This window comes from Trematosphaeria pertusa (assembly GCF_010094035.1).
Source record: "Trematosphaeria pertusa strain CBS 122368 unplaced genomic scaffold BU26scaffold_3, whole genome shotgun sequence".
NCBI lineage: Eukaryota > Fungi > Ascomycota > Dothideomycetes > Pleosporales > Trematosphaeriaceae > Trematosphaeria > Trematosphaeria pertusa.
The window spans coordinates 3,379,585-3,398,506 of NW_022987214.1; the positions used below are offsets into that span (position 1 = coordinate 3,379,585).

The 18,922-nt window shown below is 55.1% G+C and overlaps 8 protein-coding genes across 8 annotated transcripts; 2 read left to right on the plus strand and 6 right to left on the minus strand.

The window, feature by feature from the left end:
- Positions 1-63: 63 nt before the first annotated feature.
- On the minus strand, positions 64-1,937 carry BU26DRAFT_589194 (uncharacterized protein; the record flags this gene model as incomplete). The annotated part of the gene is made up of 1 exon (XM_033834725.1): positions 64-1,937. The coding sequence occupies one exon, from the start codon at positions 1,935-1,937 to the stop codon at positions 144-146; it is 1,794 nt and encodes a 597-aa protein (XP_033689043.1). The 3' UTR covers positions 64-143.
- A 1,647-nt stretch (positions 1,938-3,584) lies between these two features.
- BU26DRAFT_516286 (uncharacterized protein) lies at positions 3,585-6,706 on the minus strand. The gene has a single exon (XM_033828290.1). The coding sequence runs from the start codon at positions 6,241-6,243 to the stop codon at positions 3,673-3,675; it is 2,571 nt and encodes an 856-aa protein (XP_033689044.1). The 5' UTR covers positions 6,244-6,706; the 3' UTR covers positions 3,585-3,672.
- A 121-nt stretch (positions 6,707-6,827) lies between these two features.
- BU26DRAFT_234404 (uncharacterized protein) lies at positions 6,828-7,907 on the minus strand. The gene is made up of 2 exons (XM_033820922.1): positions 7,369-7,907; positions 6,828-7,317 (listed from the first exon to the last, which is right to left on the minus strand). The coding sequence occupies exons 1-2, from the start codon at positions 7,718-7,720 to the stop codon at positions 7,046-7,048; spliced, it is 624 nt and encodes a 207-aa protein (XP_033689045.1). The 5' UTR covers positions 7,721-7,907; the 3' UTR covers positions 6,828-7,045.
- Positions 7,908-9,936, minus strand: BU26DRAFT_234407 (MFS general substrate transporter). Its single transcript, XM_033820923.1, has 3 exons — positions 9,071-9,936; positions 8,345-9,018; positions 7,908-8,288 (listed from the first exon to the last, which is right to left on the minus strand). The coding sequence occupies exons 1-3, from the start codon at positions 9,689-9,691 to the stop codon at positions 8,096-8,098; spliced, it is 1,488 nt and encodes a 495-aa protein (XP_033689046.1). The 5' UTR covers positions 9,692-9,936; the 3' UTR covers positions 7,908-8,095.
- A 607-nt stretch (positions 9,937-10,543) lies between these two features.
- Positions 10,544-12,202, plus strand: BU26DRAFT_602053 (cyclin-like protein). The gene is made up of 2 exons (XM_033835316.1): positions 10,544-10,991; positions 11,065-12,202. The coding sequence occupies exons 1-2, from the start codon at positions 10,626-10,628 to the stop codon at positions 11,980-11,982; spliced, it is 1,284 nt and encodes a 427-aa protein (XP_033689047.1). The 5' UTR covers positions 10,544-10,625; the 3' UTR covers positions 11,983-12,202.
- An 85-nt stretch (positions 12,203-12,287) lies between these two features.
- On the minus strand, positions 12,288-14,737 carry BU26DRAFT_548367 (uncharacterized protein). The gene is made up of 4 exons (XM_033831936.1): positions 14,553-14,737; positions 13,906-14,449; positions 13,804-13,858; positions 12,288-13,756 (listed from the first exon to the last, which is right to left on the minus strand). The coding sequence occupies exons 2-4, from the start codon at positions 14,410-14,412 to the stop codon at positions 12,588-12,590; spliced, it is 1,731 nt and encodes a 576-aa protein (XP_033689048.1). The 5' UTR covers positions 14,413-14,449; positions 14,553-14,737; the 3' UTR covers positions 12,288-12,587.
- Positions 14,738-15,250: 513 nt separating this feature from the next.
- BU26DRAFT_234422 (26S protease-like protein regulatory subunit 4) lies at positions 15,251-17,069 on the minus strand. Its single transcript, XM_033820924.1, has 4 exons — positions 16,890-17,069; positions 16,775-16,837; positions 15,608-16,679; positions 15,251-15,552 (listed from the first exon to the last, which is right to left on the minus strand). Exons 1-4 carry the CDS (start codon positions 16,890-16,892, stop codon positions 15,302-15,304), a joined length of 1,389 nt encoding a protein of 462 aa, XP_033689049.1. The 5' UTR covers positions 16,893-17,069; the 3' UTR covers positions 15,251-15,301.
- A 246-nt stretch (positions 17,070-17,315) lies between these two features.
- Positions 17,316-18,770, plus strand: BU26DRAFT_516290 (uncharacterized protein). The gene is made up of 4 exons (XM_033828291.1): positions 17,316-17,385; positions 17,523-17,884; positions 17,935-18,239; positions 18,288-18,770. The coding sequence occupies exons 2-4, from the start codon at positions 17,624-17,626 to the stop codon at positions 18,460-18,462; spliced, it is 741 nt and encodes a 246-aa protein (XP_033689050.1). The 5' UTR covers positions 17,316-17,385; positions 17,523-17,623; the 3' UTR covers positions 18,463-18,770.
- The last annotated feature ends 152 nt before the right edge of the window (positions 18,771-18,922 follow it).

Here is an 18,922-nt window from a genome sequence, read left to right on the forward strand (position 1 = left end):
GAAATCAATCCATATCCGCATGTTTCGTTCCTTCAATCAATCCGGAACCAGAGAGGGTTACCCCGAGAGGCATTTCCCAAAAGTATGAGCATGACCAGTTAGTCTAGTCGCCAACCAACCAACCAATCTCGGAAATCTCATTCCTAGCGCTTCCTGCGTCCACCCGGCTGCTGGGCTGCCTTGACAAGAGCCTCGCGCTGCCTGATCGTGCCGTATCCCTCCGTGCGCTTCCTCCGATCCTCCTCAACGGGGTCCTTGCCGTGCAGGATCGGCACAAGCAGACGCGCCTTCTCCTCGCTGCTCAGGCTGCAGAAGTTAGCCGCCATGAGCTCCTCGATCGGGCGCTCGTGCGCGGTCGCGGTCGGAGTCGGACGGGCCGGAGTGGCCGGCGCAGCAGCTGGCTGGAGGGTACGCGCGAGCTTGGCTGGGGTCTCGCCGGGGTTGATGCGGACGGGCGTAGCGACTGGTGTAGCCAGGAGGGCTTCCTGCATGGCCTGTTGCTGGTCCGGAGACGAGGCATTGCCGAAGATGCGAGAGATCGGACCGGACTCGCGGGTCGGAGTCGGCGGAGCCTGGGCCTGGGTCTGGCGCTGGCGCTGGCGCTGGCGCTTGGAAGGGGTGCTGTTCACGGCTTTTCCAGCCGGGCGCTTGGAAGGAGTGCTGTTCACGGCTGGTTCTGCTGAGCGCTTGCGTGGAGTGGTGGTCGGCGGTGTCAGAACGGGCGACTTCTTCTTCTTGGGCGTCGTGAGCTGGGCAGCAGATGCGCTGAGGGCCTTGAGGGCGTCCTCGTTGGCCGTGACCGACGGCATATGCATCTCGTCCAGCTTGGCCATCTCGGCTTCAATCTTGGCCATCTCGGCTTGGATATCGACGGGCGTAAAGGGGGTAGGCTGCGGAGCGAGCTCGTGGCCTTGAGCAGAAGTCGCATCAAGCGGACTAGTACCGGCGTTGGTGAAGTTATTGAGGTCAGAGAAGTCGAAATCGGTGACGTTGTTGAAGTCAGTCAAGTCGTTGAAGTCGACGTTGGTGAAGTCGGTAGATGCGTTCATGAACTCCGGCTGTTGAGAAGTGACTGGGGCCGACTGCTGAGGAGCCAGTCCAGTCCCACTGAAGTTGGAGAAGTTGGTGGGTTGGCAGAAGGGCTGGCCTTGATGAGAGCCCATCCACTGACCAGCAGCAGTGCCATTGAGAGCCGTGGTCGAAGGGCTGATCTGGAGGCCTTGAGAGCCCAAAGTAGGCATACCAGCGGGAATGATACCGGAATCTGACGACGTGGAGTGCTGCTGAGGGACAGAAGCATTGAAGTTGCTGAGCTCGTAGAAGAGCCGAGATTCTAGAGCGCTCATATACTCGCGAGCCGTTGTGCCAATGACGTCGGGATTCGGGGGACCGCTCTGGAGACCTTCAGGAGACTCGGAAGGCGTACGAGCAGCAACGCTATTGGACGCAGAGGACGTTGGCTGATGGGAAGCGGCACCGTCCGGGCCGGTGGGCAGGTAGATAACCTCAGGGTTCATCCAGTCATCAGCCGCATCGCCAGTGAAATCGGTATTCTCGACACTGATCCGGACGTCCTGGGGAGAATCTGAAGTCGGCGTACTAGCAGCGAAGCTGTTGGAGTCGGACGTCGTGGCCAACTCCACCTCTTGAACGGTAGGTGTGGTGGCCTGCTGAGGAGTGCCAGGGCCATTAGAGTCGGGAGATGTCTGCTCCAACTCCAGCTCTTGAGAGCTACCTGGGGTGGGTGCCTCAGAAGTGACCGAACCATCGGAGTTAGGAGAGGGCGGAATCTCCAGCTCCTGATAGAAGTCGATTGAGCTGGGGACCAGCTCAAGGTCCCGAGGGCAGACCGTCGTAGGCACGGTTGGCGCGCCGTTGGCGGCACCGTCGAAGTCGAATAGATCTCCGAAGAGCTCCATATCGAAACTGTTGTCCATGATGTAGAGGAGATGGATGCCGAAGAGGCTGGGGAGGCAAATTGATGTGTGTGTAGACTAGAAGTCGCAGAAAGTTGAAGAAGTTGAGGAGATGAAAGAGAAAGTCTGAAGCTGCTGTGAGAGCACCTGGAGCAGACCTTTTAGGGGGGCTGGGAGCTCGGTAACTTTGCTCCTCGCTTGCACGTGCGTCGACTGACGGCCAGTGTATTCACCATACTCTTCGCCCTTTTGCGAGGCTGGGAGGCTCTTTGGGAGAGCATGCAGGGGTAGACTGCATGGGGGACCCTGGTCGAGTCGGTGCGAGGTGAAACGAATGGCGGCAGATGATTGGAAGGAGAGCTGACGATGTTGAGGATGGTTGAAGTGAAGCGTCTGATTGAAGTGAAACGTCTGATAACGGGCACCACCCGGACGGCAATCCGGCACCGACGGGGAGAGCAGCGCCATTTGGGTGGTGCCTGCGCCTGAAACGCATATGCTCTTTCACTTCCGTGCGAGGTTTGGTCCAAACGTCCAGTGAGCCGATGGTCGGGGCATTGTAGAGAGCGCTGTATTTGTTGGTTCCCTCTACAACACGCTGAAGGACTTGAAGTCTTTAGGATGAGCCTTGCTGGGCTCGCCATCTCTGTTTGAATGCCGAAATTGGAAAGAGAACGCGGTGATGTGGGAGCCAGGGAGCGTGGTGTGCCGACGTCTTTCACTTCGACGGAAATCAGGCAAAAGGCCAGGATAACTGACTGAACGGTTTGACTCACACTACCGCACTCCGCATCCTTGATATTGTAAGATGCAATGGGGTGGGGCGTTTTTGAAAGAGTGTTGAAACCGCCAGCGTGGGCGATGGACCTCGGGAAGTACGACGCTGTTATCACGTGCTCAGAGCTGGAGCGGTGTGCGGTGAGAGAGCGGCCGCTTGGCGCCACACACTGCTCAACGTCGCGATGTCGGGTAGAGCACGGATGAGTGGAGTGAACGTTTACCAGCCTCCTGTATTTGCGAGAAGATGGGATTTTGACTTCCTGCGCTTGAATGACAGCGGCGCTACGTCATAGCTTTTCTCTCGCCCGACGAGGACTGTCATGCGAAAAGAAGTCGCTGAGCTGGGGCCAGCACTCACCAAAATGGCCTCACTGCACACCGCTACTTTTACCCTCACTCGTCGGATAATCAGCAGGAAGATGCTATGTTTACCACGTCTCGCCTTTATCCCGTATATGGGATCTCTCGGAGTCCTTGAATTGATTGATTTCTCATTTTAAGTCACCAACCTGTAGAGATTACGCTGACTAACAGCAAAGCAGAACTTGGAAGCCTTAGATGGCCATAAAACTCACATCATTACTTTACCTGACGCTTGACGTCCGCTTCCAAAGTTTCCAATACCGATCCCTCTGTATCGCTCCTGAGGTCTGGACTGGCTTTCTCATTGATGAGGCGGCACCGGGGGAAAAAGAGCGAAATAATTACATACACTCGGCATCTCCTGCTTAATCATTGTCGTATATATCCTTTTTTGTTGCGCTATCGCTGAAGCCTTATATAATCCCCCCTTTCCCAGGAGTGGCCAATCATCGCTCGTGCCACGTCTCTAAACATCGCTAAGTGTGAACGGACCCCAACCCAAACACGACGTCAACATTCACCCTTCCATCATCCCATCTCATATCGGATCATGCACCGATACTGCATGCTAAAACCCGCCATCGCGACCGTCGCCCATCAACGTGTGCGTGACTTAGTGCCGTCGCGCGTGCGCCATCGGCGTCCTGGTCCCCCGACCGACGTTCATTTCGATGTCTTTACCAAGGATAATCCGATGGTAATCCCATTTGTTTTCCGTGTCGAGCCCGTCATAATCCTCCTTCTTGATGGTGTTTGCATCACTTGGGTCCCATTCCGGAGGAACACCCACACCGGAGCCATGGCCGCTGTTGGGGGTCGCGTCTGCGGGGATCGGGGTTGACGCGCCAGTTGACACGGGCTCATCCGAGGCGAAGTCTTCAGGGCCGCTGTTCACGTCTTCTGTGGCCGTTAGTTGTGAGGTAAGAGCAACATGGGAGTACGGCTTACCTTCGACTTTCTCAGGAGCCGGAAAACCCATAGCCGCCCGATGTTCCAAGCGCTCCTTCTGCTCACGAGCCTGGATACGCTCTTCAGCATCCTCTTCAGTGAACGGCTTGTACTTTGGCGTAAGCCAAGCCCTCCCCAACTCCGAGATCACAATCCATCCCTTCGGTCGCAGCTTCTTCAAGGCCTGATATGTCGCTGGAAGGTAACCCCCGCTGAACGCTGGATCGAAGGCCTCGGGCGGAATCAGGTCCTCATCGACACCCGTGAGGGTCTCTGCGCAAGCAATTCGAAGCGCGTTCCGGTCTGAGACGGTCCTGTTCTCGGGATGCTCGGATTCCTGCCAGTAGTCCTCGCCTTTCTCGCGCATGAGCTCGTGGATGCGGTTCTCGAGTCGCTCGTTCTTCGGCACCGCCTCGTCGTAGTAAAGGGAATACCAACAATCGTGCCGCTTCTCCCACTTCCTCACTTCCGAGTCTGCCTTGTCTTCGACGGTCTGGATGTAGACTTTGGCGCTCTCGAGCTGTTTGGCCAACAAGGAGTTTCGGTCTTCCAGCTTCTTGTTCTTGTCTACGGTGTGCTTGACGAGGAAGGTGAGCTTTTGCTTGTCTTGCTCCGTAAGGCCGTTGCTCCGTTCGACGGCGGCTCGAAGAAGGCCTATCTCCTTTTCGGCCTTTTTGTTGGCCTTCCGAAGTTTCTGGGCTTTCTCTTTCTGTTCACTAAGCGTGCTCTGCATCATCTCGAGATCCCATGACTGCTGGACGTTTTGGTCGTCGAGCTTGCAGAGTTTGAGTCTCATGCCCTCCTTCTCTTCGCGCTCGGCGTCGAGAAGCGCGTGAAGCTCCTCGTTCTTTAGCAGAGTGTCTTCCAGGATACTAGCGCCATCGTTCAAAGCCGAGTTCGCCCTATCTCCTTTGATAGTCGTGCTGCGCGTCCCTGCCACAATCTGCTGCGTCATTTTCTGCATCTGCTCCTCCTTGCGAGCCAACTTCTCTTCGAGCTCCACATTCTTGTACTCCAGATGGCGCGCTGCTCGTCGAGCCTTCTCTTCCTTCTTCAGATGCTCCGTCACCTGGCCAGACATCTGCTCCATCTTATCCAAGATGTTCTCTTCGTTCTCCCTGGACACCTTCAACTTGCGCTTGAGGTGCTTCAGCTCCTTCCTCAGAGGCTCGTTCGCTTCGACGACTTCCTGAACTCGCTTTGCCTTCGGCTCCCTCTCGTGTACGAGTACGTCGGCGATCATTACGTGCTCTTTCTCCAAGGCAAGGTTGCGTGCAGTAAGTTTCTCGATCTGGTGCTCGTTCGCAAACAGAGCGTCCTGGTAATCAGCCTTGAGCTGCTCCAGCTGGCCTTCGAGAGACTCCTTCTCGGTCTTCCATGCTTGGCGATTGGCTGCGGCGACTTTGGCGAAGTCGCGCTTCTCCTGGGCTGCGTCTTTCTTCGCCTGCGCAACCTCCTGGTCCTTGTTGGCGAGCAGCATCTTCAGCTGCACGATGTGCTCGTCCTTGATTTGGACGACTGCGTCGCCCTGCAGCGACAGAGACGAGATCTCATCCACGGTCGCGGTGACGCGCTCGAACTTCGCTTTCCAGTGGGCAACCTCCTCAGTGAGCGCATCATTGAGGGCATCGTACTCCGCGCACAGGTTTCGGTTGGCTTCGGCGGCAGCCTGAAGCTTCTCGTAGTCACCGATCCGACACGCCACCAAGTCGTCTTTCTTGGCGAGCAGGTCGCTATAGCGGCCGGCTTCCTGAAGCAACTGGCCCTCCACGCGCTCAACTAGGACACGTAGACTGGCGGTCTCCTCCTTTTCCGCTACCAGAGCCTTGCGGAGCTCTGCTTCGGCGTCATGGGACTCACAATCCGATCCGCAGTTAGACGTCTGGTCCGTATCGGATGCATGCTCCGAGTCACTGTTCTCGCGCGGTGATTGCGGTGTCGGCGAGCGGCTACTCTCCAACGCTGTAGCGTCATTGCTAGTAGGTTCCGCTCTCACGCGAACGAGCTCGCCGAGAAGCTGCCTGGTGATGGCCAGCTGAAGTGAACCGCCGCCCGGCTTGCGGGCTCGACCATGGTCCTGGAGCGAGATATTGCAAGGTCCGCGCATGTGTAGGACGTGAGCCTCGAATGACGACTGCTGGCGGCGAGACACGTTCGCGATTTCGGCGCGGCCCGGAAGCTGCGTCGCCATGGGTCCGGCGTGTGTGGCTTGACGAGAAAAGACTGCGCCGAGCATGATGATTATACGGGCGTTCGTGTGTATGTATTGGTGGTATACGTGTTACTTACGCAGAATAGTGGCTCGAATGTGTATGTGAGTGTGGAAGGTGCAAGAGTTGACGTATGCAAGAAGAGGCGTGGTGGATGGACGAAGCAGAAAAGCAGAAAAGCGGAAAGTGCGGATGTATACCCTGTGAAGTCATACGCGCAATGAGCATATTTCACAGCCGTCGGATGGAGCTCAAAGGTTTCCCAAGGTTCACTCCATTGGGTTTTCACGCATTGCTTCGCACCAGAGTTCAGCTCATGCTCACAAAGTACAGCTATAGGCTGCTTGCCTACAAATCTCGAGCCTGAAGAGCGGTTACTGGCTTGGGCTTGGTGTTCATTTTGCTTCTGGGGTGTCATGTCCGTGGTTGGAGATAGATTTTTTGCTAGCGTCCCAGAAATTCTAGCACCAACGTATGTTGAAGTCGTTACGAGTTGCACTTCCCAAAAAATAATTCATGTCTGATCGATAGCCCAATACTTCATGGGTTGCTAACGGGGGTGTCGCTGGAAAGTCTATTCTCACATATAAAGGAACGAGTTGTCATGGACGAGGTGAATTTTTATCGCACGCTATGTATATTGAGAAGCTGAAAGCCAGGGTATCACTTCCGTTCCATTCAAGTCCATACGACCCAAGTCAGGTCTCGCCTCCCAAAGCAAGAAAGTCGTCCATAAACCCTCTACCAGCAAGGGAAAAATCCCATCGAAGCCACCCGGAAGCATTGATATGCTCTTCCAGTCATCCAGCTACCGTGGTCTTTGGCCCCCTACTTCGGGTTCCGACCCTCCTTCCCCATCATGTCTTGATACTTGATCTTGAAGGACCGTGTGTAAAGCTCGTAAGTCTCTCGGCGGGTAGTGTTGTCCGCGAGGGAGTTGTACTCTGGATTGTACTCGGTCTTGGCGGGGATTTTCTTCGGGAGACGGGTAGGTTGGGGATTCGGCTTCGGGCGGTGCTGCATTGGAGCGGGCTGACGGGGAGCAGGGTTGTGCTTGCCGACGAGAGCACGCTTTGGAGCGCGAGCGACTTGCTGTGCCACTGTGCCTTTGTCAGTGCTGGAGTCAATTCGGCATGATGGGTCAAACGCACTCTTCTTGCTCACTTCCTCAGGCGAGCCGCTGCTCGGTCCAGAAGTCTCGCTACTACCTCCAGCCGACTTCTTGCTCTTCTCATCAGAGCCTGAAGTCCGGCTACCAGAGCTCGAAGCACCGTTCCTGTTCCTGCGAGCAAGCAGCGCTGCATTGTTCTCCTTCATGTTCTCCGCAATCTGAGCAGTCAGACGAGTAGACCCCCCACCATCATCCTCTTTGACGGGCCCAGCACAGGTCATCGTCGGCACCACCTTCTTCACCCAAGCAGCCTCAGACCCTAGCGTCTCGAACAGCGCATCGTACAAGATCGGCCAGAATTTAGAGAGGTCTTCCGCAATCGCCGGATGCATACCAGGTGCGAAACCGGGCTCGAAGCACTCGGGCGGGAGATCCTCCAGAGCAGGTATTTCTCCATCTATGCCCTTCCCGCAGGCAACTTTGTTGTGAGAGTCTGCACTGAGCCATCGAAGATTTTAAGTGCTGGTCTACTGGTTAAGCCGATGATGTAGAGCTGGCGGGGTAATGATAGTTTCACCAGAGCATCTGCTATGCGGTCGAAAGAGTTCGCGTCGTGGGGGCAGGGCATTCGAGCAGTGAATTGATTTATCGAACAGGAATCGGTGTTGAGAGTGTTGACTATGTTTCCCAGCTCTTCTTCTGTCCACGGTATACTATCCCGGGCGATTACCGCCCCCATCATGGCCACCAAAGCAGCTTGCGGAGGCTCAAACGGTGTACTTGAAATGCGGATGCCGATATCCCAGCCTCTCTTCATCCTCTTCCCTGAGCCTGTAATCCCTCTCCCCGCTAGCTCTCTTCTTATTCTCCCATTGGCAGTAGAAGATATTGATCGTCGTCAGAACAAGCGCAAGACCAAGCATGCCAATATTGATGGCATGCCCTGTGATATATCTCGGACTGAAGCGTTTTAGCATTACCTCTCATTTCCCTGGGGAGCTCGGGGAAGTACTCACGCATCTTCCTGCAGGTACGTAAACGTCGCAATGAAAGCCGCCATATTCGCAATCATAATCTGGAAACCGGTTCCGGTAGCTCGAACGTAGTGTGGCGCAAGGTTATTCGTCAACCAGCCCATGACAAGAGGAGAACACGGGAAAATGCCCGCGGCTACCAAAAAGGTACCGCCGTATTGTACTGAGCTTCGTGTTGAGGCGATGAGCATGATGTATCCAACAATCGCGACCACGCAGCCCACAAGCATGAGTGGGCCCCGCATCTGCCACCTATCCGATAGCCATCCTATGAATAGGACCGTAAAGAAGGCGCTCATATTCGGCGGAACGGTGAAGAGTTGGGCCGTGACTTTGGCATATCCAAGTGACTTGATGATAGTTGGTAGAAAGAGCGAGAAAGAGTAGATAGGTGTGATGATGGCAAAGAAGTTGAGTGAGAGAACGATAGTGTTTACGTTGAGCAACGCGCGGTGTACCCAATACCATGAGAACTTCTCCTGGTCGACCGAGGATGTGGGATTGGAGCCATGGGCGTCGAGGCGCATTCGTGCTAGCAGGGCGGAGTGTTCTTCGGGCGTGAAGAACTTCACATCGGATGGCGTATGTGGGAGCATGAAGAGGACAACGATGCCGAAGACAATGGTTATTGCGCCTTCAACAAAGAAGATGAAAGGCTGAACAGGTGTCAGTATCCGGGACCTGAAAAAGGGAGGCCGAGAAGCGTACCCAGCCATTATACCCATCGGTATGTATCTCTGCAAGACCAGTCGCGAGTAGCCCACCAAATGCGCCACTGAGCGGCGCTGCGCAATAGAAGAGCGTGATACGATATAGAAGCTGGTGCCGGCGATAGAACATGGCAAGGTACACCAACATACCTCCAAGAAGTCCACCTTCCGTTAGCCCTAAGAAGAATCGAGCAGCCAGAAGACCTTCATAGCTCTTAACAAACCCAATACACAAGGATACTATTCCCCACAGGATGAGCAGCGTCGGCAAGTAATATCCGGCCCGGAAGTACTTGATGACGAGATTGCTTGGTACATCATAGCAGATGTACGGCACATAGAACACCGTCAAGGCGATGTTGAATTTGTTCGAATCAAGCTTCAGGTCTTCGGCTAGGCCATCGATCCGAGCGTTGCCGATATTGCTCCTGTCGATGAAGGCTAGAAGCCAGAGACCGAAGAGCCAAGGCATTATTCGGATATCGAGCTTTCGAGTGATGCGTTTGTCGAGCTCTGGCGGGATATCGATAGGCTCGTTCCAGGCGGTGCTGACCTTTTCGACGTCTGCGATATGCACTCTCGAAGGGCTCTCATCTTTCTTTTCCTCTGCGGAGGACATTGTGCTGTTGTCGTGTCTGAGGAAGCTAATAAATAGATATTGGTGGTTGGAGACGAAGATCGCGGAGGATCCGATAGCCTGTATGATGGAAAGAACTCTTAGGAAAGAGACAAGCAAAGGAGCAAATATACCTCCTTATCTCGAAGCTCAAATCACACTACTTTCCGAAGAGAACATGACATCTTCCCCGCAGTACCCACTCTACCCTAGATCATCTTGGAGCAGGGCCATGGCATGCGTCAATGGCAGAAGACGGCAGTCGACGGCAGCCTACAGGAGAGAAGGCCGGCCCCTTGGCTATTTCAAAGCATCAGCAACATCGGATATGGCCCGAGAATGGTGCGTATCCCGAGGTCGTAGGCGAGCAGGGATGATTAGTGACGTCGCACAACAAAGATTTGGAGAAGAGGGGAAGCCATCCCGCTTTTGGGGGTTTGATCGGCGGCGGCATCGTCAGCGGCATCGACAGCGAGAGAGGATGTATTCTCGCGATGTTTGCTACCGAGAGCCGGGAACTAGGGAAACGTGTAGATGGGGATTACCTTCACGATATGCATCGTTCTCTGGAGGACGAAGCTTTTGGATGGACGTTTGGTGTTGAGGTTCGGCTCAACTGGTTCGAGACTAGCGTTTGAGTCCGAGCTCCTTCTATCTGATTGGCTCGAATGCTTCTACCTTCACGACATCTCTATCAATCGAGGCGGCCCCCTTCAAACTTGGAATGAAGTGATTGTCGCTATTAATCTCAGAGAGGGCTATTCTAACTACTCAAACGATCTACACTTTCCTAAACTTCTCGTCACTCTTGTCTCAAGCTCCAAGACACCAATATAACAACCCTTGGCCAAAGCTTCTACCTCACCTTAACTTCATCTCCAACCCCCATATCTTAAATCAACACCCCACACTCCTCCCTGCGCCCAGCCGGCCCACGATGAAGCTCTCCGAAGACGACATCTACCGCACCTCCACCCAGTACAAGCACTGGTCCTTCACGCCCGCGCAGCTCGCCGCCCAGCGCCAAAAGACCAACCTCGTCGCCGCCGAACGCGTAAAAGCCAACGTCGCACGCCAACGCGCCACGCGCGCAAAGCAGCTCGACACAGCGAGTGCCTCAGAGAGCGACCGCGCCAACACTCCCGGGATAGAAAATGGGAACGGCGAGGGAGGCAGCACGCCGGCGCGGCCCGGCGGGGAGGTAGAGTGTCTGACGGTGGCCGAGGAGATGAAGCTCGTGGATGTGTTTTGCGAGCGCGCGTTGGAACTGGGCGCTTTTTGTGGGTTTCCTATCGAGGTGACGGTATGCTGTTTACATCCCGGCCCCTACGTCTCCAGAAAGTTGGGAAGCTGATGCGTAGATTGCTATATTACAGGCAACGGGCATCCAGTTCCTGCGCCGCTTCTACCTCTACAACTCGCCCATGACATACGAAGGCCAGAATATATCGCGCACCTGCATCTTTCTCGCCAACAAAACAGAAGGCATACACGTCACCGCCGAAGAATATGCCGCCAAGTTCTCCAACGTGACGAGCGACCAAGTCCTTGCGCCTGAATACCTCATCGTGCAAGCGCTGCGCTTCAACTTCGATGTGCGGCATCCGTTCCGCGGGCTCAAGGGCGCGCATCTAGAGCTCTGGGAGATAGCGAAGGGCAAGTTTGCGCCGCTGCCGCACGATAGCCGGACAGGGGAGGCTGCGCAGGCGGAGATGCTCGCGCTGCCGACGAAGACGGGGGAACCAGCAGGGAAGCGAGTGAGCGTCAACGAGTTCGAAAAGCGATTAACAGCCACCTACAACGCCGCCTCCGCGGTCCTGAAAACCGCCGCCCTCCTCACAGACGCCTATTTCCTCTACCCGCCGTCGCAAATAATGCTCGCCGCGCACCTCCTCGCCGACGAGCCCCTCACGCTGTTCTACCTCTCCACAAAGCTCCCGCCTTCCTCGCCTATCCACGCAAAACTCCTCAGCACAATCCGTGCATGCGCCACCCTCCTGTCCTCGCACCGCAGCTTCACATCCTCCTCAACCATCAAGGAAGAAAAAGAGGCCCGCGACAAGAAAGAGAAATCCGCAGTGGCGGCGCTGATTAAGAAGCTGCGTCATTGTCGGGATCCAGACAAGCTTGATCTAGTGCAGCTGAATCAGGCGCACAAGCGGGATGCGGTGCAGGACGGGAGTTTGGAGGAGCAGAAGGCGAAGAGGCGGAAACTAGAGCGCGAGAAGGCGAAGAAGGAGGCGGATGACTTCTGGGGGCCTGAGCTGCCTAAGAATGGGGCGAAGGCGGGGTGATCGGGGAATCTTTTGGACATGTGCATTTGTAGGCGTCTCGGGATAAGCGATGGGAATATGCATTGCTATGGTGTCATGGCGTTCGACGGCTTGCATGGATTGCACCATGTGTATTTTACTAATCAAGAGACCGGGACGGTCGAGGTTTCAATATCCATAGACGACTACCGCCTGGTAGCTAGGTCAATAGCAGAGTGTACGATCACAGCATCAATAAGAGGTTCAATGCGCCCGAGTGTCTCTGGTGTAAGTTCCCTATGCAGCCTGGGTGAAGAATTCCACGATTGTAGTTATGCTTTTAGATTCTCATGCTAACTGATACAGTAGGGGTAATAAAGCACCGGAATATCCCCCAATGACCTCTCCCGGGAGAGAGTTTAAGCTCAGCCCCACAGCGAAGCTGCAGAGATAAGCCATGCCAATAATGTCTAAACGCGGCAAAATGATATGTAAAAGATGGCCACGCATGCAAGCAAATACTCCGGGCCTCAATGCTCTCTGCTCCCGAACACCTGTCTAGGAGCAAGACTACACCACATATGCACGTTTGTCCATTAGCCTTCACTGCCCTAGCCACCATCGGCCTCCCGTTCGGGCACATGCCTTTAGTGTCCACGTCGCTCTCCGCCATTCGCTTCCTTCCGGTTATGCATCATAGGCGCAATAGGAGCAGAGCCCGTAGAGCTTGCAGGCTGCTTGGGAGCTCCGAGCTTCGACTGGCCAAGGTAGACCGGTGAAGGAAGTTGGCGCTCAGTGTTGTCCTGGCTGCGCATCTGCTGCGTCGGCGACGATGCGGACTCGTGGCCCTCGCCCTCGAACAGCTTATCGAGACCGCCGTCGGTATAGATTTGGCGGCGATCCTCGCGCGTGGACTTGATCATGCGAGATTGTAGGCGGGGATCGTTGGCGGTGCGCTGATCTTGCTCGTAGACTCTGCTTCGATTGTCCAGCATAGTGTGTCCTTGGGGGTCGTCCTGCGAGTATTGCATGCTGGCACCATTCCCACGAGAGCTCTGGACATGGCCGTCTCTGAGTCCCTCTATGTTCCTGCGCCTAGGATCCTTGTGGACGTGGAACGCTGCATCTTCTTGCCCCTCAGGCGTGTATTGGCTTGGGGCAGGGTCTTCTCGAGAAGTCTGCCGCTCAGGAATATAGCGGGTCATGACTGCTTGCTGACTCTCCGGAACCTGGTCGTATCGGGCATTCTTCGATACCTCTTCTTCCGCCGTTTCCTCGTTGTTCCTGGTCATTTGCAGAAAGCGAGGCACCGGGCGATTCTGTTGGGTGTCATTCGGGTCATGCTCTGCGCAAGCGGTCGCGGTCGTAGTCGAGGTCGCGGAACCTCCCTGACCTCGACCACTCGCGTGGGCAGACTCTCGGGAGCTGTCCTTCACGTGACCGTCCTGGGCCGACGAAATCCGCTCTCGAGAAGCCTTCTCTTGCGGCTCACTCTTGGGCTTTGGCTTTCCGTAGCTACCCTCGAACTCTCTCAGTACGTAGCTCAAGTCTTTTATGGCACGATCGAGTTCAGGATCTTCGCTGCCGCTGTTCGAATAGACTGACACCACGTTCCAGGATGCCATCATCAGGTTGTCGAAGTTCGGAAACGCCGTCTTGACGACTGTATTGAAGAGGTCGATCTTAATCTGATCCGGAATACTACCGAATGTCTCGCTTTTCACGTTGTCCGGAATGCAGTCAAGGCCAATCCGCTTGCGCTTGTTAGCTGAGTGCCTGGGGACCGGCTCTCCGATAGCGCGCTTTCGATTCTTGCCTGTATTTGGTCAGACTAGTTCTCGGTCTTAATGCTGATAAACATACCAGTAGCAGACGATCCATTCCGATCCGGATCCACTTCACGCAGTTTGCTGAGCGTCTAGTCACAGTCAGATCCACTTTTCCCACTGGATTGTGACAACGTACCTTTCCTTCACTGAAGCGAATCTTTGGAAGATTGAGAGCGTTGTACGCGAAGTGACGGGCCTCATTGATGTTACGCTTGCGCATATGGATGGCTTCGTACTTGACCATGAATAGTGGGATCATATTCTTTGCGATGAACTGGTGAATTGGAATGGAATCCAGATTGTCTTCATCTAGCGGCAACGCCTCTGATTCGCGCATCTCGCAGTGTCCGCCTTCGATAGTGAGGTGAACCCTGAAGATCGTCTTGCCCTCATCGAACTTGACATTGCCAAGGTCAAATTTCGTAGCACCCTCTTTCAAAGACACTTCCGTAAGGGGCGGGTGGACCTTGCCATTGACGCGCTGGTAGACTGGAGGCTCCGGATGAACGACGCCGATAAGAAAGGTATCCAGATGGCGCTGATCCCTGTACTTGAGCTGGTCTCGCAGAATGAGGGCACGCTTCTGAGCTCGGTTCAAGTGAGAAATGTGGGCTAGCTGGGACACATCCATCAGGGGATCCATTGTAACCGGATGGCGTGGAGGATGACCGACAAAGTACCTTTCCGAGACTTCCTGTTAGCTCAAGACCGTCTATGGAGCGTCAATGCGCATGCATACAGCTTAGAAGGAGGAAAAAAGTCAAAAAGACCGAGCAGACTTACGAGAGTAGACAAGGTCGTAGAGAGGTCGTAGAGGAGCAAAGCGGTGGGAAGGGAGAAGACTATATACCCCAGCAGCCCTCGAGGGCACTCCGCCCTCTCACCCGTCAGCGAGCGTCGGTGAGTCCTGAGGGGTAAGTAAAGTTCAAAAGTCGGAGTGATTCCTTACCCTCACCCATCTTGAGCACGAGACGGAGGGGGTGACCTAGCTGGGAGGTCAAAAACCCTCACCACCGGGGCACCAGACAGAGCGAGACCGAGGAAAACCGCCCATCAAAGCTAGTTGTATTCTGGACGTAGGAGACAAGTCCAAAGTTAGAGTCGTATGGAGAGGACGTGTGAGGATGCATGAGTCCAAGTCCATTCGCTTGGGTTGGCGGTAATCCATCCGTAAGGCTGGAATTGCGGCTCGAATGACGGACAAAGAGATGCGACCAAATGGAGCGGACACTGAAATCGCGCTGTACAAAACACACGGTAGAATGTTCGTCAAGGGCAAAGAGCGTGAAATGGACTCGTGGGTGGCGAACGTTCAACCTTGGAAGCGCGACACGGCTTTTGGAGACTAGTTTGAGCAGTAACCTAGAGCGTGAGCTGAGGGAAGAGATACTGTGGGAAGGACAGAAGATAGATGAAGAGTTTCGGAAATGATATTGCAAAGATTATTGGCATACCATCTATGCTGCAGGCGGATGCGCTCATGCATCATTCGCATCTACTGATACATAATGCCCACGATTCCCAGCGCTCTCTTACAAGTACAAGCCTTCTGGTTCACCCTCGCTCTTGGTCTTGAGCACGCGCTCCCTGGCAGCGCGGAAGTCCTCCATGTTCACGCGCATTCTGCGCTCACGGAGAGCCATCAGGCCAGCTTCCGAGCAGATGGCCTTGATGTCGGCACCAGAGAGGTCGTCCTTTTGGCTGATGAACTCGTCGAGATCGACATCTTCATTGAGGGACATCTTGGAGGTATGGAGCGTGAAGATCTTCTTCTTTGTTGTCTCTGTATTAATGTTAGCATATGCTTCAACGCAGACTTGACTTAAACTAGAACATACGATCCGGATTCTCAAAGAGAATTTTTCGGTCAATACGACCAGGTCGGATCAGAGCAGGGTCAAGAGTTTCGATTTTGTTCGTAGCCATGACGACCTTGACATCTCCGCGATCATCGAAACCGTCAAGCTGATTGAGGAGCTCCAACATGGTACGCTGGATCTCACGCTCGCCTCCTGATGTTGACTCGTAGCGCTTCGTGCCAATAGCATCGATCTCATCGATGAAGACGATGGAAGGAGAATGCTCAGCAGCAACCTGGAAGAGCTGTCGGACGAGCCGGGGCCCGTCGCCGAGGTACTTCTGGATCAACTCGCTCCCCACGATGCGTAGGAAAGTTGCGCTGGTCTGGTTTGCCACAGCCTTCGCCAAAAGTGTCTTTCCCGTTCCTGGTGCACCGTAGAGGATGACTCCTTTCGGCGGCTTGATACCCATCTCTTCATAGAGTTCAGGGTGTAGCAGCGGAAGCTCCACTGCCTCACGAACTTCTTGAATCTGTGCCTCCAACCCTCCAATATCTGCATACGACTCGGTGGGCGCCTTGTCTAGTTTCATGACCGAGACAAGCGGATCAGCGTCATCGGTCAATACCCCGACCACCGAAACCGACTTGTGGTGCAGCAGAATGCTCGCTCCGGGCTCGAGCAGGTCCTTGTCGACAAACGACATGATGGAGACGTAGTATTCGGGGCCGGTGGCGCTGGAAACGATAGCGTGGTCGTCGTCGATAAGCTCCTCCAAGTTCCCCACGCCCATGGGGCTGCCGCGCATGTCGTCGACCCGCGACCGCTCATCGGCATTCCGATCGAGCGCGTCCGCGTCGCCGCCGACGCTGGCAGGCTGGCCCTCTTTGGCAGCCTTTGCCTTCCGAATTCGCTCCTGGTTCTCGACATATTCCTCCTCCAGCAGCAGATGGTCGTGGATGCGCTGCATCCGCAGGTATCTCAGCTTGCATCGCGCGGTCGGGTAGACGGTCGGGAGCTTCGCGGCAGCGCTCGGTCCCGCAGCCCTCTTCTTCTTCCTGCCGATGCGCGTCGTGGGCTGTGGTGGAGGCTCGTACTTGGGCTTGTCCTTCTACAACGCAGGCGAGCGTTAGTACCACAAGCTAGGCAGCGAGGTAACGTAGTGATGCCAGTAGCAGCTCGGCAAACAGGGGAACAACGACGTACCTTGTCCTTCTTGTTCTTGTCATCGCCGCCGGGGCCTCCCCCAGTGCTGGACTGCTGATTGCCCTGCACGCGTTCAGTATGGCCCTTCGGGGGTTTCGCAGGGAGGCAAGCTCACCATGACACACGACCAGCGAATGCAGCCGGAGTTTGCGCGGTTTAGGGCGTAGCAATAAGAAAGGTGCGTGCAGATACAGCGGCGGCTGGCACGAGAGTTGTTTGGGCGACGGCGATGGAAGGCGGATGGGGTTGTTTGTAATGGCGACGCCAGCGGAATCGAGCTGATTCAGTCCGGAGCTTCACCGCGCTAGCGTCTCACGTGATGCGACGCCACTGCTCCAGCCATCCATGGCCTCGAGCGCTGCCGCCTCACATTCTCCAAAGAGCGACAGACACGTCAGGCCTCGGTTTGATCTGTTTCTACACAATACGAGCTTTATCTGATCGACCTCGTCCCTTCCTCACTCTCGACGCTTTCACGCGGAATCCAGTGACAGTCTTCTGACCGCAGCCCCGCCGGTGAATCCAAGCTCCAGCTCCCCCACCCCCCACGCCGTTGGCTCGTTCGACTTTCCTGCCATACATATAGCCCCCCGACCACAACCGCTTGCATCGTAAGTGGATCCCAGACTCCCAGCGTCTCTGGAAACGGTGAAGGTGGGCGCAATAGCTCGCTCGCACTTGCCTGATTGACTCATTCGAGCCTTGGGAGCGCCTCCGTCAAAGCCTCAGGCTGACCGCCCAACCCTAGGGCGCTACCCGAGCTTGCTGCCTACGTCAACCTACCCCCCGCCCGTACTCCTCCGACTCAGACTTCTTCACAAATACAGCCCTTCACACTCGTGCCCCGCTATGGCATCCAACCGTGCCAGGCGTATTGCGAAGGAGATCGCCGACATCAAGTCGGACCAGCTCTCACAGATCTTTGTTGAGCCTGCAGGGAACGGGGATGACCTCACCCACCTCCGTGGCCAGTTCCGGGGGCCGCCAGACACACCGTATGAGGGCGGCACCTTCTTCGTCGATATCAAGATCCCCAGCGAGTACCCGTTCCGGCCGCCGAACATGAAGTTTGAAACCAAGATCTGGCACCCTAATGTCAGCTCTCAGACAGTGAGTCAATGGATATGCACTATACAGAACGATTCGCTAACATGTCCCAGGGCGCGATCTGCTTAGACACACTGTCATCGCAATGGTCGCCAGTGCTCACTATCAAGTCTGCCCTCATCTCCCTCCAGTCCCTCCTCAGCACTCCCGAACCCAAGGACCCACAAGACGCAGAGGTTGCAGGCATGATGATCCGGAATCCCGCCGAATTCGAGCACGTTGCCCGCGATTGGGCAGTCAAGTACGCTGGAGCACCGAAGAAGGAAATTGCCGAAGGCAGCGGTGGTGCTACAGCAGAATCCATCAAGCGGAAGGCTCAGCAGGCGAAGGAGAATGAGGAGAAGGTCAAGCTTGCTGCGTATGTTACCCCCACGCAACTCAACATGTATGCTAACAATGCATCCAGATACCATGGCTACAACAAGGACCTCATCGACCGCTTCGTCGCGATGGGCTTCGACGTGGAGGTCGTCGTCTCTGCATTCGAGTATGTTGGCATTGACAAAATGGGAGGAGAAGATTACGAGCTCGAGGAGGCCTACATGGGTGACATCACGGCCCGGCTTTTTGGCGAAGCGTAGCGACCGCATATCCAACCACCCCTGTTATCCAACACTGTTTCTGTCAACATCATGTTAGCTCAGCCCAGAGCATATACTTAGGAGCCTCGGAAGATCACGCGATATGATTTCGGTGATGGATTATCACCAAGTAGAGACTGGGTTTCCGGCGTTGTTCATCTCGGTTCATACATTTGCGACGGCGTCTGGCTCCAGTGGGTTCGGGCGTCTATTCCCTTCGGTTGTTCTCTTGAGCTGTACTCACGCCGGAGCAGGAAACTTTCGATACTGTCATCAGATATTTATATGGAAGTCATTAGCTGTTGGCCATTCTGCTCCTCATGACTCTTAAGCTACCTATGACGTGGCAGAAGCAGGGTATTTCAGTCCGCATCCTAGGTTTTCGTTTCCCGCAAACAGGCTAGGCATGCTCCCTAACCTGAGCGTCTGATTCACTTCACCGTGCTCTTTGACACTTTTT

Bases quoted from the DNA above. Each gene is read 5' to 3' on its own strand.
- BU26DRAFT_516286 (XM_033828290.1), bottom strand. From the start codon at position 6,243: ATGCTCGGCGCAGTCTTTTCTCGTCAAGCCACACACGCCGGACCCATG.
- BU26DRAFT_548367 (XM_033831936.1), bottom strand. From the start codon at position 14,412: ATGGATCCCCTGATGGATGTGTCCCAGCTAGCCCACATTTCTCACTTG. The intron at 13,859-13,905 runs GTACGTTGTCAC...GACTGTGACTAG, and splicing joins TTCGCTTCAGTGAAGGAAAG to ACGCTCAGCAAACTGCGTGA. The intron at 13,757-13,803 runs GTATGTTTATCA...GACCAAATACAG, and splicing joins GAATGGATCGTCTGCTACTG to GCAAGAATCGAAAGCGCGCT.
- BU26DRAFT_234422 (XM_033820924.1), bottom strand. The intron at 16,680-16,774 runs GTACGTCGTTGT...CCTGCGTTGTAG, and splicing joins ACAAGAACAAGAAGGACAAG to AAGGACAAGCCCAAGTACGA. The intron at 15,553-15,607 runs GTATGTTCTAGT...ACATTAATACAG, and splicing joins TCTCTTTGAGAATCCGGATC to AGACAACAAAGAAGAAGATC.
- BU26DRAFT_234404 (XM_033820922.1), bottom strand. From the start codon at position 7,720: ATGCATCCGGCGATTGCGGAAGACCTCTCTAAATTCTGGCCGATCTTG. The intron at 7,318-7,368 runs GTGCGTTTGACC...ACAAAGGCACAG, and splicing joins TGAGGAAGTGAGCAAGAAGA to TGGCACAGCAAGTCGCTCGC.
- BU26DRAFT_516290 (XM_033828291.1), top strand. From the start codon at position 17,624: ATGGCATCCAACCGTGCCAGGCGTATTGCGAAGGAGATCGCCGACATC. The intron at 17,885-17,934 runs GTGAGTCAATGG...AACATGTCCCAG, and splicing joins CTAATGTCAGCTCTCAGACA to GGCGCGATCTGCTTAGACAC. The intron at 18,240-18,287 runs GTATGTTACCCC...CAATGCATCCAG, and splicing joins GAGAAGGTCAAGCTTGCTGC to ATACCATGGCTACAACAAGG.
- BU26DRAFT_602053 (XM_033835316.1), top strand. From the start codon at position 10,626: ATGAAGCTCTCCGAAGACGACATCTACCGCACCTCCACCCAGTACAAG. The intron at 10,992-11,064 runs GTATGCTGTTTA...GCTATATTACAG, and splicing joins GGTTTCCTATCGAGGTGACG to GCAACGGGCATCCAGTTCCT.
- BU26DRAFT_234407 (XM_033820923.1), bottom strand. From the start codon at position 9,691: ATGTCCTCCGCAGAGGAAAAGAAAGATGAGAGCCCTTCGAGAGTGCAT. The intron at 9,019-9,070 runs GTACGCTTCTCG...ACACCTGTTCAG, and splicing joins CCGATGGGTATAATGGCTGG to CCTTTCATCTTCTTTGTTGA. The intron at 8,289-8,344 runs GTGAGTACTTCC...AAAACGCTTCAG, and splicing joins ACGTACCTGCAGGAAGATGC to TCCGAGATATATCACAGGGC.